The 15,418-nt window shown below is 34.3% G+C and overlaps 2 protein-coding genes across 3 annotated transcripts; one reads left to right on the top strand and one right to left on the bottom strand.

Moving 5' to 3' along the window:
• The first annotated feature begins 6,073 nt into the window (after positions 1–6,073).
• On the top strand, positions 6,074–7,399 carry LOC104772639 (uncharacterized). Its single transcript, XM_010497232.2, has 2 exons — positions 6,074–6,525; positions 6,968–7,399. The coding sequence occupies exons 1-2, from the start codon at positions 6,207–6,209 to the stop codon at positions 7,183–7,185; spliced, it is 537 nt and encodes a 178-aa protein (XP_010495534.1). The 5' UTR covers positions 6,074–6,206; the 3' UTR covers positions 7,186–7,399.
• On the bottom strand, positions 7,350–9,502 carry LOC104772630 (putative 6-phosphogluconolactonase 1). 2 transcript variants are annotated; one of them, XM_010497222.3, is made up of 4 exons: positions 9,177–9,502; positions 8,440–8,642; positions 8,216–8,351; positions 7,350–7,979 (listed from the first exon to the last, which is right to left on the bottom strand). In XM_010497222.3, exons 2-4 carry the CDS (start codon positions 8,610–8,612, stop codon positions 7,494–7,496), a joined length of 795 nt encoding a protein of 264 aa, XP_010495524.2. In that variant the 5' UTR covers positions 8,613–8,642; positions 9,177–9,502; the 3' UTR covers positions 7,350–7,493. The 2 variants fall into 2 exon arrangements, with proteins under 2 accessions (XP_010495524.2, XP_010495529.2); XM_010497227.2 differs by lacking the exon at positions 9,177–9,502 and adding an exon at positions 8,892–9,132.
• Between the last annotated feature and the right edge of the window lie 5,916 nt (positions 9,503–15,418).

The following is a 15,418-nucleotide window of genomic DNA, read 5'->3' on the forward strand; positions in this document are numbered from 1 at the left end:
TTTAGGAAGGGGGTTGGCATAGAGTTGCAGTCACTCATAACAACTTGATGAAGAATGTCAGACGCATAGGCCGTCTGATGGAGAAAAAGCCCATCGGAGTATGACTCTATCTCTATACCCAAGAAGTATTTTGGGGGACCAAGGTCTTTCATTAAGAAGCGAGTGTTGAGAGCCTGCAATAGATCGTCAAGAAGAGCTTGATCACTGCCAGTAAGGAGGATGCGTCAACGTATAGAAGCAGTACCAACATCTTATCATCCAGTTGACAAACAAATAGTGATGGGTCAACAGTGCTGCAGTTGAATCCGTACTCTAGAAGAAAGTTGATGAAGGTGTCAAACCAGGCTCTTGGAGCTTGCTTAAGTCCGTAGAGAGCTTTGGTGAGACGACAAATGTGATTTGGTCTGTTTTCATCAACAAATCCTGAAGGTTGATACATGTACACCGGTTCTTGTAGTTCACAGTGTAGGAACGCATTGGAGACATCTAGTTGCTTGATTGGCCAGTCTCTTGCTGTTGCTACATCAAGAACTAGTCTAATTGTTGCTGTCCGAACCACAGGACAGAATGTCTATAGATAGTCAACACCTTCTTCCTGACCAAACCCCTTTGAAACAAGACGTGCCTTGAGCTTATCTACAGTGCCATCTGGATTAAGCTTGGTCTTGAACACCCGTTTGGAGTCTAGTATGTTCATATCTTATGTTGGAGGAACTAAGGACCATGTGCATAACAAGTTAATTCTTCTTACCTCTTCTAGAACAGCTGCATTCCAACCAGGATGCTTCATTGCTGACACAATTGTTGTTGGTTCAGAAGTAGTAAACTTGGAGGCAATAAGTGTGTATCGAGTATTAGGCTTCTGAATTCCAGCCTTGGATCTTGTTGTCATAGAATGAGCGTTTATAACATTGTTGATTACATTCTCAACTTCTTGAACCTCCACTACAGCCTCTTCTTCTTCGTTTATCTATATCTTCTTCCGGAGTATATTCAGCAGGAGCTGGTTTTTGCAACAATTGAACCGGAGCAGGAGTTAGAGGAGGTGGATTTATCTGCATTTTTTGCCACGCCTGCAAGATGGGTGTATCATACTGAGGGATCAGTGATTGGTACTTGTTCTTGAATGGTAATTCATGTTCATCAAAGATGACATGCCGTGATATGTACACTTTTCTTGTGGGAGGAAACAAGCAGCGATAGCCCTTGTATTGACTGTTGTATCCGAGGAAAACACATTGAAGAGAGCGTGGTTCAAATTTGTTGCTTGTGATGGGTTGAAGACATGGGTAGCAAGCCGATCCAAACACACGAAGAGCTGAGTACTCTGGTTTTTGACCAAGTAAGACCTCATGAGGACTCAAATTCTCCAAAACTGAGGAAGGCAGCAGGTTAATGAGATGATTTGCGGTATTGAAGGCTTCAACCCAGAACTTTAACGGTGTATGACTGTGAAACAGCATACACAAACCAAGCTCAACTAGATGGCGATGTTTCCTTTCTGCCAATCCATTTTGTTGAGGAGTATGTGGACATGACAACCTGTGATGAATACCGTGCTCTTGTAGATGTTCTTTAAACTTGTTGCTAGTGAATTCTCCATCACCATCACTCTGAAACACTTTAATCTTGCTATTGAACTGATTATCTACCAGCTTTTGAAAAGCAACAAACAGTGAAAAGAAATCTGATTTGTTTCGCAATGGATATAACCACGAGTATCTTCAGAAGTCATCAACAAAAACCACATAATATTTAAATCCTTGAGTGGATACAACTGGTGCAGGACCCCATAGATCACAATGGATTCGATCTAATGGGTGTAAAACTCGAGAATCAGAAACAAAAAAAGGAAGTCTTGTACTCTTTCCCATCTGGCAAGGCTCACAAATGGAAGTGGTGCTGCTCTTATTGAATTGAATAACCTTGTTGTGTTGAAATTGCTGGAGAACTGCAGTGTTTGTGTGTCCAAGTCTGTGATGCCACAATTCCTCTGTTGCAGCACACTGACGATTTGAGTAGAATGCTACAAACTCCTGATTCTCCAGCACAAAAAGCCCATTCTTACGAGGACCCTTTGACACCACTTTCTGTGTTGGTAAATCAATTATGCAGACCTTATCAGTATCAAAGTAAACTCCACAAGGATAGTCATCACACAATTTTGATACTGAGAGAAGAGACTTTTGTATATCTGGACAGACCAAAACATCATTTAAAGGAATTGTACCTTTGGAAGAAGTGATGTTTGCAGAGCCAATATGAGTAATCGGAAGGAAGGTTCCATCTCCTACCATGATTGTATCCTTCCTTCGTAGTTTGTTGCAGATTGCAGAGCTTCAGGCGAGGGTGTCACATGCGATGTTGCTCCAGAGTTTGGGTGCCATTCAGTGTTATCGGACACACGAAGAGCTGAGAAGGCTTGAGCCTCATCTTGGTAGTTGTTGTCAAAGCGGTTGTAGCACTTGAGTGCAGTGTGACCAGTACGACCGCAGATCTGACACACTGGACGCTGGCCAGAGGATGGAGAGTGAGACTGATGTTGAGTGAACCCTCGTCCTCTTAAAGAATAACCTCCCCTTCCTATGTTTTGTCCAGAACCGCGACCACGACCTCTTGAAGCAAACTGAGGGTCGCAAGGATTCGTCTTCTTCGTGTTGAAGGCAAGGTGAGTAGTGACTGAAGTGGCATCATTGACGAATCTAATTGTAAAATTGTAAAATCATTATCCCAATGAAGCTAATGAGAGAGCCTCCTGATCAGGGGCGTATCTACCCACAAGTTTAGTAGGGCACGTGCCCCTATACATATTTTAGAAATTTTGTAAATGGCTACGACCAAGATAGTGTTTCTAGCTGAGTTGGTTAAGGTTCCCCCATTATGTATCTAATGTCTTGGGTTTGATTCCTCTTTAATGTCTTATTTTAAAGTTTTTTTGCATTAATTAATTGTCCTTTATAGTCTGTGTCCCATGTAGAAATATGTTCTGGATCCGCCAGTGCTCCTGATGACACAATGCAGAAAAGCTAAATTCTGATTGCAAATCCAAAAACTCAGCATTTTGGATACAGAAAAGCAGGTAATAATAATACATGATAAAAGGCAAGAGGATCTTGGAACTAAAAAAACCAAAACCCAACAAGAAGTCAGACGAACAGAAACATGAAACGTTTCAAGCAAGGATCAAAGTAGAATTCAAATAAAACCTGAGGAAAAAAGAGGGAGGATGGGATTGTCACAGCGAAGTAAAAGAGAGAGATGATTTGAATGAAACACGTTAACGATAGATTGAACAAAGCACCAAACAATATAACTGCACACCACCAACATAGACGCCATTGTAATCACGAGGCAGATGGAAACTAAGGTTGTAGTTATCATGTGATTACCACTCTGCATGTCAACGTTACCACTCTGATTCGCTCTGCATGTCAACATTGCATACATAAATCAGAGAAAATGCCTTGTGATCCTGAACCTCCTTTAGCTCATATTCATAAGCTCTCAAGTATTCAAGAGGAGATAGGGACAAGGTAGGACTGGTAACTTACTCAAGCACCAACAACAAGACACAAGAAAACTGAATATAATAAGAAGCCTTGGAAAACAAGAGGAGAATAAAACCATCTTTATTAAATTAAAATGCAGTATTGTTAAACCTACAATGGTTACAATTGGTACAAATAAATTAATTTGGTAGAGCAGAGAATAAACTTTGGTAATAATAAACAGATTCTCCGGCGGTGGTAGGCTTGAAGACAAAATCATAAGATTTGGTATGGAGATCATGTATGACCAATGCTTGCAAGTGCTCACGACCATGAAGTATTAGCTTATTCTTGTCCAGAATTGCTATCGGTATGAGTGCGCACTCGGGTTCCCCCAACCAAGAAAAAGTTTTTGTGAGATCTATGGAACACATTTGCTTCCATGTCTTGTTGCCGCCCGAAGATTAAACCAGGTGAGTGTAGAAATAGAGGAGAATCTGCACCGTTAACCAACAAAAACAAAGCTTTGGCATTAGTAAACCATTTCAGGACAATTACGGTTAAGATCTTAACTTGTGAGGATAACTCTGAACAACTTCTCGATATGATTAAGACATGTTACTTAGTCGCAGGGAACCGATGGGCCAATTATGTCACCGTCAACTTTTACAAGATAAGGTTAAATATCATAATATGATTCAAAATCATAATGGAGTAATGAATTTTGATTTTATTTTCTTCATTGGATTGATACAGAGAAATATTGGAGGAAGAACATTCCAAGCAGTTGATATACTAAACTGGGAGCTTCTATGTCGGCGTAATGATATGCATGCTTGTTAATTTATTATAACTGCTAATAATGATGAGTTAGTTCTTGATTACTTTTTTCGTAAGCTTTCTATGTGGACGTGATTCCATTCTTTATTAATTTATTCGTAATATCCAAAAACTTCACCATTCAAAACATTTTGAGTTGATTTCAAGAAGAATTATGCTGCTTGACAAAAAAGGGGAGGCACATTACTAATAGGGCAGAAAACAAATTTTGGAAATAATAAACAGAATCTCCGCCGGTGGTGGGTTGGAAGACAAAATCATAAGATTTGATCATTGTTGCATTGCAAGGTGATAGAAGCGGATCTACCTTAAAAGTAGGGTTGACCACGTGCTCTATACTAGTTGTTAAAGATTATTTAGTACCAATAGTTAATTAAATCTGCTAGTTCAGTCGGCAATAGAATACTCTTTGTGTCATCTTAGGTCACGAGTACAATTCTTTTGTTTCTACTATCTTTTCCTTTTTTTTTGTATTTATTATTTTGTTTTAGTCTCTTTCTTTTGGATTAAAATTTTTATAACCCCTTTTGCTCCAATTCTAATTTGAAAAACCTCCACTTATTTTCATTTCCCCCTTCTACAAATTAAAACTGGAAGCTTTAAAAAAAAACTATATATTTCAAATCTTAAACAATATTAAATATTATCCAAAATAAACATTTATTTAATATTTTATAACATAAGATTATTTTAATTATAAAATATGTTGATAAATCTTAAATCTGCTGATATTGAGTTTGGATATTTTAAAAGTGGCAATTTTTTAAATGTTGAACAGGTGAAAAAGAGGTTTGACATCGATTTTGGGGAACTTCTCGAGCAGATCGATAAGTGTATGTACTATGTAGAATGAGTGAATTTTTTTTGTGTATGTTTGGGTCCTTTTTTGGATACGTTTGGAGCACCAAAAATATATATTTTTGGGCTGGGCTATGTTGGGTTTTTGATACTAATGTTGTTGTTTTTTTTTTTGTTGCAAATTACTTGTTGCCGTAAAAACAAAAAGAAGTAGCATCGTCCTTGTAGGTGAGTGATGCTATTTATGTATCACATTATGCTCAAGGAGGATAGAAAGAAAAAACCAAAACTTCGTCAATGTCTTGATTTTGTAGACTTTGACCAAGCTTGTATTTAAAGTGAGAATTTTTCAAATGTTGAATAGGTGAAAAAGAGGTATCACATTGATTTTAAGGAATTTCTTGAGCAGATTGATACATCTATATACAGTGAGTGAATTTTTTTTTTTTTACCATTGTGGTGGTCGACAGCTAAGAGAGAATCAATACAAAAAAAAAAAACATAATTATATGGAAAAAAAAAAACATAATTATATGATATGAGATAGCAGTTTTTGGATAGACGTAGGGAAATAAGGAAAAAAAAATGTAGATATCATACGAGACTAATATAAACTTATGTCCCCTATTTTTTACTATCAATGTTGTCTAATATAATCCATATGTTGACTTTGTTTACAGAAATTAACAAAAATAATGTGCAATCCTTTTTCAGTTTCTCTCACGGTGTGACAAATGTCAAAACAAGTTACGTTTGCAACTCTCAGAACAAAGTCAACAATTATAACTCAAACAAAACCCACAAAGCTGTATTGACCAAGACCATTATTGGATAAGTTATAAGATCCTCATTAGATTTCTTCACAAACAAGCAAGAATTGGGGCAAAAAAAAAAGTCAATAGAATGTAAGGCTTTATATATAGATATGTTAATGGGCCGAACCGCCAAAAAGCCCGTTTATATCAGAGAAAGAGGAACGAAAGAAAAAAAAAAAAAGAAAAAGGAAATCGATATCGTCTTCTCCTTTGTTCCAATTGCTCTGTGAAAGGTTCGAATCGGAGAAAGAGAGAGGGTTGAACAATGGCGGCGGCAGTACAACAGCAGCAAGCGATGCAGAAGAACACGTTGTATGTAGGAGGTTTAGCTGATGAGGTTAACGAATCCATACTTCACGCTGCGTTTATACCTTTCGGCGATATCAAAGACGTGAAGACGCCTTTGGATCAAGCGAATCAGAAGCATAGATCCTTCGGGTTCGTTACTTTTCTCGAGAGAGAAGACGCTTCTGCTGCCATGGATAATATGGATGGAGCTGAGCTCTATGGTCGTGTTCTCACTGTTAATTATGCTCTTCCTGAGAAAATCAAGGGTGGTGAACAGGGTTGGGCTGCACATCCACGTATGTTTCTCTTTTACTCTTTCTCCCTTCTCTGTAATTGATTTTGCCCTAGGTTTTTGGTTAATTAGAGCTATTGGTGATTTTGATTTTGGGGTTTTGTGAATGAGTCTGGAATTGTTGAAATTAGGGTTTACAATTGGCGTTCTTGTGATTTATTGATTCTGCAATTAGCTTTACCAATTGGTTCTTAGATTTTGCCCTAGAGTTTTGCTTAACTTGAGCTATTGGTGATTTTGATTTGTGTTCGTTGATGGTTTTTGGAATTGGGGGACATGTTCAAAAGTCAGGGTTCGGAAATTAGTGTTCTTGCAGATTCTAATTCTCTCGTTGATGTTAAGAAGTCAGTGAGCTTCATGTCTATGATTGATCTGTTTGCTTCTTGATTGTCATTGTCTAACAATTGTGTCTTTTCTTGGTTTTGTTTGCTTTTTGTTTCTGTCAGTTTGGGCAGATGCAGACACATGGTTTGAGAGGCAGCAACAGGAGAAGGAAATGCTGAAGATCCAAGCTGAGAACAAGGCTGCCATGGAGACTGCTGAGGAACTTCACAGGAAGAAATTGGCACAAGACCGACAAGGTGAGATGGAAGAAGATACAGATATCAAGGATGATCCTATGGCTAGAGCCGAGGCTGATGCTCTAAACAATGGCAATGCCTAAATGAAAGTAAGCATTGCCGGATTCTGTAATGAACCTTGCCCTTTGAGGATAAGATGTGTGTTTTCGCCTGAGTGTGTCACACTATTACTTCATAGAGTTTTGAGGTTAAGATTGTTTCTTGAAGTTGCTGAACATGTTATTGTTATAGTTAATAGATTTTGTAGTTCGGAGAAACTTGCTTGGTTAGAAAAGTAAACAAAATCATGTTTCTAAACCGGATGCTCTTCATACAAAAAGGGTCATCACTGATTAAAAAGAACCATTCGCTTTTGGAACAAAGAACAATATCTAAGTCCTACTCCGAAAATTTAAATCTTGTCAAGTTTAGACCCCGCTTGTTTATCCATAAACCAGATCAGATTCCCATTGCTTGGGTGGACTAGCCTTGCAGGCAGGGACAAAGAGCTCTCTTGTTTGGGCAAATCATCGATAGCTAAGTGGATAGCATTGGCTTTGGATTCGCCGGTTGCTACTACAACAACATTAGCAGCTGAGTTAATGACGGGTAAAGTGAATGTGATTCTCTCTGGTGGCGGTTTAGGAGAGTCAGTTAGGAAAGTGACCCAATCGTCCTTCACCACAAGTGCTGGATGGTTTGGGAAGAGCGAGGCTACATGCCCATCCGATCCCATCCCAAGCAAGATCAGATCAAACTTGGGACAGTCACTGTTATCAGATGCAGCCACAGTTCTTGTTCTCACCATCTGCCTGATGGCGAACTCATACTCTGCTGCAGCTTCCTCCGCCGAAACTGTGTCGTTAATCGAACATATATGTCTCGGAAACACATTGACCTGAAAAAAAATTAAAGTTGCAACTCTCAGAACAAACAAAGTCAACTTTACAACAAGACAAAACCACACACAAAGCTGCATTGACCGGAACCATGACTGGATTAGTTTTTTTTTCTCAAAGAAGCCAAGATTGGAGCAAGAAAAGTCAATAGGTTGCAGATTCAAGAAAAGCAGCTAGCCACACGAATTCTTCCTTCCATTTAGAAGCTATCAAGAACCAATTCAAAACAGCTAACCTTGGAGAGGAGATTGTCCTTGGCGAGTTTGTAGTTGCTATCGTCATGACTCTTAGCTACTACGCGCTCATCCGCCCAAAAGACATACCATTTCGCCCAATCTATAATCTTGTCGTAAGGTGGCTCGATCAATTTTCTGTTGAGTAACTCAATAAAAGATCAATCAAAAAGAGACTGAAAATAAAATCTCCAAAACTTTTTAAAGGTAAAAATTGTATATTTACCCCATCAAACTAATGAGAGAGCCTCCTGACAACACAATGCAGAAAGCACCATGCTCTTTAATTGATGCTTCTGATATCTCAGCTATATAATCTACCAAGTCTATGCTTAGTTCCTGCAAATTCTCATGAACCCTAATTTCTCCTCTGTCCTTATGAGTCCAAGTAAGTGCCATTTTGCTTCCTCTGTTTTTTCACCAAATTCTCTACATGAAAAAAAACAAATGGGATTCAAGAATCTAAAGCTTTAAAAGAAGAAAGATATCCGCTTTGGATTGTAAGAAGTCTTAACATTCACATTTTAAGGAAACAGAGATAAGATCAAAAATCTCTGACTCTCCCCAATTCGAATTTGACAAAAAATCCAAAAATCAGCATTTGAAATATTCAGAAGACAGCAAATGCAAAGTAAAATAATATAAACAAACTCAATCGAAGGAGGAGAGGATTCTTACAAAGGAGTTAAAGAGAAAGGTAAGAGAGATGATATGAGTGAAACAGGTTAATAATGATAGATAAGATTTTACAAAAGCACCAAATGATAATGATTATATAATTGCACCATCAACACATAGGCCATGTCTACATACATTCATATAGATAGGTATGCACAATGTTATTTATATATTGGGTTTGTGTGTAAACAAAGGACTTCCAAATAAATCTGCCTTTATATAAATTAATAACGAAAACGCCTCTTGGGAGCGAAGAAGAATTATAAGAAATTAAGAGATTTTTACCTTCTGGGTTTCCACGTGCATATCGTGATAAAAAGTAAAACACACAAACAAAAGTGAAAAAAATAAAAAAATTAAAGAAGGATAAAATCGAAGAAGTTCCTGCAATTTTTTTTTTTGATAAAATCAAGTAATAGGAGAAGAAGCTCGGTAGGGTTATTTAAGGAGGATTTGGTTTGGTGGTATTTAGAAGAAGGTTATTTAAGGAGGATTTGGTTTGGTGGTATTTAGAAGAATTTAAGGTTTGAGATGAAGATTAGTTGTGCCATTAAAGAAGGGTTTATCTTTTTGGCTTTTGGGGGGTGTTTCTATGGAATAAATAGATGTGTGAATACAATAAATTATAAGAAATCTAAAACAAGTAACAAAAACAACTGTCAGTTCATAAAAGACAAATGGACCAATCAACTTCTTTGTGTCTTGTCAAAAAGCAAGTAATGTGGATAACTTCGTTTTCTTTTCCTTTTCTATAATTAATTTCCTTACTTTTCAAATTTTATGAGTGGCTTAATTTTTCTTAATTTCGTCAATACTATTTTCTATAAGCCTAAGTTTTATACAGATAAAAATAAATTAATGATAAAATAAAATAAAAATTATGGCATATCGAAAGGTCCACAAAATTGACACATGAACACTTACCATATATGCCCCACTTTTCAGGAATCTTAGGCACTATGATATATTGATGCGAATAATATGATGATAAGGGTAAATGGGTAATCTCTTTCGGGTCAATATTGGATTTTACAACATTTTAGGAATTGTATCACGAATGACCCAAAATCACCACTAATGTTTAGGTCACACACGTATCTTTTGTTTTTTTTTCACTCTATTCCATTTTCTATTTACAAGTAAACAAACAAGAGAAACACATGTTAATGTTAAATAGTTTAATTTTAATATGATGTAAATTGTATATATATATATATAATACATAAGTGTTTGGTGGAAAAGTAAAGTTAATCCAATCCAGATCAACTATACTTCTTAAACTACATTATCTTCTATTTTTAATCCTTTTTTATCATGTCTTTTTGTGATTTGTGAAACTCAATCACTTCTTATGTTGACAATAAAAGGCCAAATTTATCAAAGAAAACCTTATATATTAATAATTAATCATATTTAGTGAACCACTAATATGAACTACATCAAAGAGGCCCAAAGCATAAGTTATCCTAGTATTATTTTCGAAGCGATAAAGGATTGAATTTTAGTGGGTAAGGCCATTTGGATACTTGCATTAATTAATGTTTTACAATTGGTTAAAAGTAAAATGCTGATTCCTGCCTTATGAGCTTTTTAACCAAGCTAGATTTGGTCAGATGATAACATTCATGAAATTGCTAAGAGGTGACGTGGAGCTCGAACCTTAGGTTTGGATCTCCGAAGTCCGAAGGATAATACTAGCTAGAGTGGAAGAAACAAATGGTTATGATGTCTATAGGATGGCATGCGATGTCATCATTCTCCAACTAGTAGGAAAATTTGGAACAAGATGTATAAAATTTAGTTATCAGTCGAATTAAGGAATTATCAACGACTTAATATGTTACTTATACTGTGCTTTCTAAGTTTATAATTCTTGGAGGTCCAAATGATGAGAGCCTCTTGCATGAGGGCTCATTAATCGTCTTTCATGAAGTAACACACACGTGTAAGAAAATCTTCTTAGAAATTTTGAGGAAAGATTATCGCGAAGAAGCCCACGCGACGATTCTTTTGTCTTATTACATATCCATCCATGTTACCATGTATGGCATTCATATTCGTTCATTCTCAAAGAGGAGAAACCATCCAATAATGTGTGTGTAGGGTTTTGGAAAAAATGTGAAGGAACCACTCAATATTGAGATAGATGGAGACTGGTACCAGCAAGATCATATCTTTGCGAAAATATATACTTTATTGTCACCATCCCTTCGTGATAATACACACACCTAAATGAACATGGTGTCTCTGTGTTAACATTTACATGTTTTTTTGTTTCACAAAGATTGATATTTTGTAAACTTCAAAAAGTAATCATTTAAAATATTTAAAATTTTGAATTGTTATTGGTTTAAAATTAAATAATATCTCTTTAGTCAAAGAAAAAAATATATTTAAATTCAGTAATCATTGTTTTCTTAAAATGTGCAAAAACTTCTAAACATCAATCTTTTAGAGACAGAAGGAGTATCTGATATCTATGCACTAAACCGATGGATTAGGATTTAGGATTTAAGTGTTTAACTAATTATATTCCTAGATAATTGCATAACTAATTATTGAAGATGAATCATAACTAATTAGTGAATAGAAAAGAAAAAAAAGAAGATGAATCATTACGTTTTAGTATTATACTAGTACTAAATAAAAATAGGGGAAAATAACAAAATATAAGGAAAAAAATAGAAAACATAAAAAATAAAGTACAATGATTGTAAAATATGGATAGAAAATTGTTTGCACATGGAAACAACACCGCATTGCTTCCCTGACAGGTAAAGAGACCAGACAAACTCCCAAGTTGTGGGACACATGACTCCTTCTTACATTAGCTTTTCCAAATTGAATTGAAAGAAACTGTAATGATTATCTTTCAGATAATAAGAAAGACTATCAGAACATGATATGTAAAACAAAGTATATGGATCCAAAAAAAATTACAGTATCTTTTTACCCAAAAGATAGGTAATAATATATGGACCCAGTAGTCGTTTTTTTAATTATGTCTAAATTTCATGTCTCTATAGTTTTTCCGCAAAGACTCAAAACTTAGAACCAGAAACAAATCAACCAAAAAAAAAACATATGGTACTTAAAAGTTAGATTAAAAGACATATATGAGAAAACATATATTCGATTAAGTTGTTCATATTTAAGAAATCCCGCAGCAGCTTTTAAATGTATTGTTTGCATCAAACAAGAATGTGGATTCAGTTTAAATCCTTGAATAACCACCTCTTCGGTATTCTCCAGCAAAGTTTGTTTAACAATTTTGGAATTTATAATGATCCACACCTAAACCATTGAGGGTCATGATAGTGACCTTAATAGCTATTTTAATCCAACAAATTATATACGTTTAGTAATACTAGGATTCTTGGCTATAGCAGGTGAAACTAGGGCTATCATCCTAGAGAAGTTATAAATTTTATATTGGTGGATCAATCATATTCTTTAGTGGGTCTATAGAGACATTAATTGAGGCCTAAAACTTGTTTGCTACAAGTTTAGGACCATAAACTACTCTCTTTTTTTTCAAGTTGGTGATTGTGCGAGCAGTTGTTTTAGATCTACACTAGTACGCACATGGATGCCAGATCTCTTCAAAACTCCCAAAGCAATTGCCATGTTTTTGTTGAGTGTTATGTAGTTTTTTTTTTTTTTTTGGTTAATGAAAGTTTATATTTAGTTCCTTATCGGCAGTGGCATATGGATCGCTCCTTGTTGAAGGCCTAAGCTTTCAAAAGAGAGCCCATTAGCGTCCTAGCAAATTCTATAATCAATATTTTGTAAAATTGTACATTTATTGGAAGTTGGAAATGTTACAACTTCCGAAATTTTCCTTGCAAAATTAAAAATTACAAATAATTGAGGAATTGAAAGAAAAAGTGAAAACATAAGAGGACCTAATTCATTTTTAAATATAACAACACAAAACACACTCCTCATACTATTACTTAAGCTGCAAAGCAAAGTTTGAATTAGATATTGTAGATATGAAGTATCAGTATTATTTTCTGTACAGTAAATAATTATTTACGTGTAACTTAAAAATCATTTAAATTAGGTAACCTTTAACCTTTTAGAGTAAAAATAACATACACTCATGTACACTACCAACTTCATTTTATTTTATTGTATACAATTTAAAGGTTTGCAACGAGAATACACATTTTTGTTGAACTATATAGAGGGATGCGTCTGATGAATGATGATAGATAAGTAAGCCAAATCTATTTTCGAAAATAGTTCGTAAAATAATCTAGGCTTAATTAATTGTTCATTTCTAATTACGTACTTGGCCATTTATATCATTATATGTAGTGTATACAACTTTTTCATATTCTTGGGAGTGCTATTGACTTGAGTAATGAGTGGCGCAGAAAATACATAGCATTTTTGGGCTTTGATGTATTAAAAATTGGTAAAATCACGATTGTTATAAGTTGCAAGTGAATATTTGGCTTTAACAAAAGCATCTAAATTCGGCTTTTAGAAAAGAATCGCAATCATTAATTGAGCCACTTGAAGATCATCAAAAGCAAAAAAAAATTAGTAATGACCTAATTAATTAGTGTCTACAACCCTAAGACAAAGGATCCAATTCTCTTGCCCAATGAGAGGCAGAGATTATCCAAGAGGGCTCTTAAATATTCAATTTTATACTACTATTATGATAGTTGGAATGATTGAAGACTTCATAAAACAGACTAGTGAGAGTTGAATTTACTTTTTAACGTTGGAAAAAAAACCATTTCATTTACTAAATGCTCACATATAGTGCGATTTATTTTCCTAGATAAATTAGAACGCTTTGAAGTGATAATATAAATTACATGTTCTCTTGGGAAAGTTTAAATGATGATACTAGCTAACCTAGTGAATCTTGTAAGAAAGCATATATATATATATATATATATATATATATTTTGTGACCACATAATTTATTTTGCATTTTATTTACTCTATATGTCTAACATCAATCCTTTGGTTCCAATGCGCTTGTGACGGATCAATCATATCTACAATGAAGGAGATATGAAGAATCGATGTAGGGGAATATGGAAAAAAATAATATAAAGAAAGAGAAGGGAAAGAAAACAACTTATACCGGTATGAATGGTTTCAGCGGTCAAGATGGACAAATCCATCAATGGATTAAATTGCTTTTTATTCACCATTCATCAAATACAGTACGCAGCGGTGCGGTCTAAAAATAATAGAAAGAAAATCGCTGCGAACCAACTGCGGACCGTTTTTGTCTACAAATAGAATTGGTCTGTAGCGCTATATCCTACTTTTTGGGGTGGTCTAAACCGCTGACGGATTTGGCCTAGTGAAAAGTTTTATTTGTTGGATAGTTAAATCCTAGTATATATATATATGTATATATATATATATATCCTTTTTGTTGTGTGAGAAGTTTTAGCACCTTCCATAAGAACATTTATATGTTCGATATCAGCCATTGATTATACATGTGATCGTAACGCTAGTTTGAGAGAGAGAATAATGTCATTATCGAATTGAAATATAATTAAGACCGCTGCAACAATAAATCCCAAACATGTTGAACTAATTATGTGTATCACTTTTATTTATCATAAAAGGCAAACATCTTTTTCTTTCCAAAAGCATAAAAACCCTAGCCACCCTTATGTATTAATACATAATCGTTATAAGTTGAACGCTCAGAAACAGTCCTAAATTTTCAATTTTGTAATGATTTGAAATATAATATGAACACGTCACCGCTCCTAACATTCCAATTCAGTTGTTTTAGATCTACAGTAAAACCTCTATAAATTAATAATGTTGGTACCAAGACATTTTATTAATTTATAGTAATATTAATTTATCTATAAATTAATAATTATTATTTTATAGTGTAAATTAATAATTATTAATTTATATGTATATTTTTAATTGTTTAATTTTAAAAAAACTATGAATTGAGACAATTTTTGCAAAATAAGATTAGAATTTTGGATGTTGTAAATTTTATGGTATTGGAATTGAATTTGAAATAATTAAAAAATATTATTGACAATGAATTACAAATATTATAGACAAATTCACTTATACATATGACATAAATATTCAAATTTATGAATAAGAATATCAATTCTCGTATTTTAATAGTCTATCAAACTATAAAAATGTAAATGATGCATATTTAGAAATTGAAAATTTTAAAAAGTTTTAGCTGTTTTATGAAATGTTATAGAATATTTTATATCATTATAGTTTGAAGATACAACATAACAATTTTTTTATATATATAAGGTTTAAGAGAAACATACTTTACTATATCAACATATATATATATATATATATATATTTACATGATTATTAATTTATGATATTATTGGGACTATATTTTACATGGGGATTTCAAAAAAAATATTATCTTATTATCTTATCTAAATTTGTTAATTTTTACACTGTCCCGACTTGGAACTAGTAAAATTTATTAATTTATAGTGTTTATTAATTTATAGAGTATTAATTTATAGAGGTTTTACTGT

The sequence above is a fragment of the Camelina sativa genome, chromosome 3 (assembly GCF_030686135.1).
Source record: "Camelina sativa cultivar CO46 ecotype springtype chromosome 3, ASM3068613v1".
NCBI classification, from domain to species: domain Eukaryota; kingdom Viridiplantae; phylum Streptophyta; class Magnoliopsida; order Brassicales; family Brassicaceae; genus Camelina; species Camelina sativa.

Bases quoted from the DNA above. Each gene is read 5' to 3' on its own strand.
- LOC104772630 (XM_010497222.3), bottom strand. From the start codon at position 8,612: ATGGCACTTACTTGGACTCATAAGGACAGAGGAGAAATTAGGGTTCAT. The intron at 8,352-8,439 runs GTAAATATACAA...GTTACTCAACAG, and splicing joins TCTCTCATTAGTTTGATGGG to AAAATTGATCGAGCCACCTT. The intron at 7,980-8,215 runs GTTAGCTGTTTT...ATTTTTTTTCAG, and splicing joins AGGACAATCTCCTCTCCAAG to GTCAATGTGTTTCCGAGACA.
- LOC104772639 (XM_010497232.2), top strand. From the start codon at position 6,207: ATGGCGGCGGCAGTACAACAGCAGCAAGCGATGCAGAAGAACACGTTG. The intron at 6,526-6,967 runs GTATGTTTCTCT...TGTTTCTGTCAG, and splicing joins GGGTTGGGCTGCACATCCAC to TTTGGGCAGATGCAGACACA.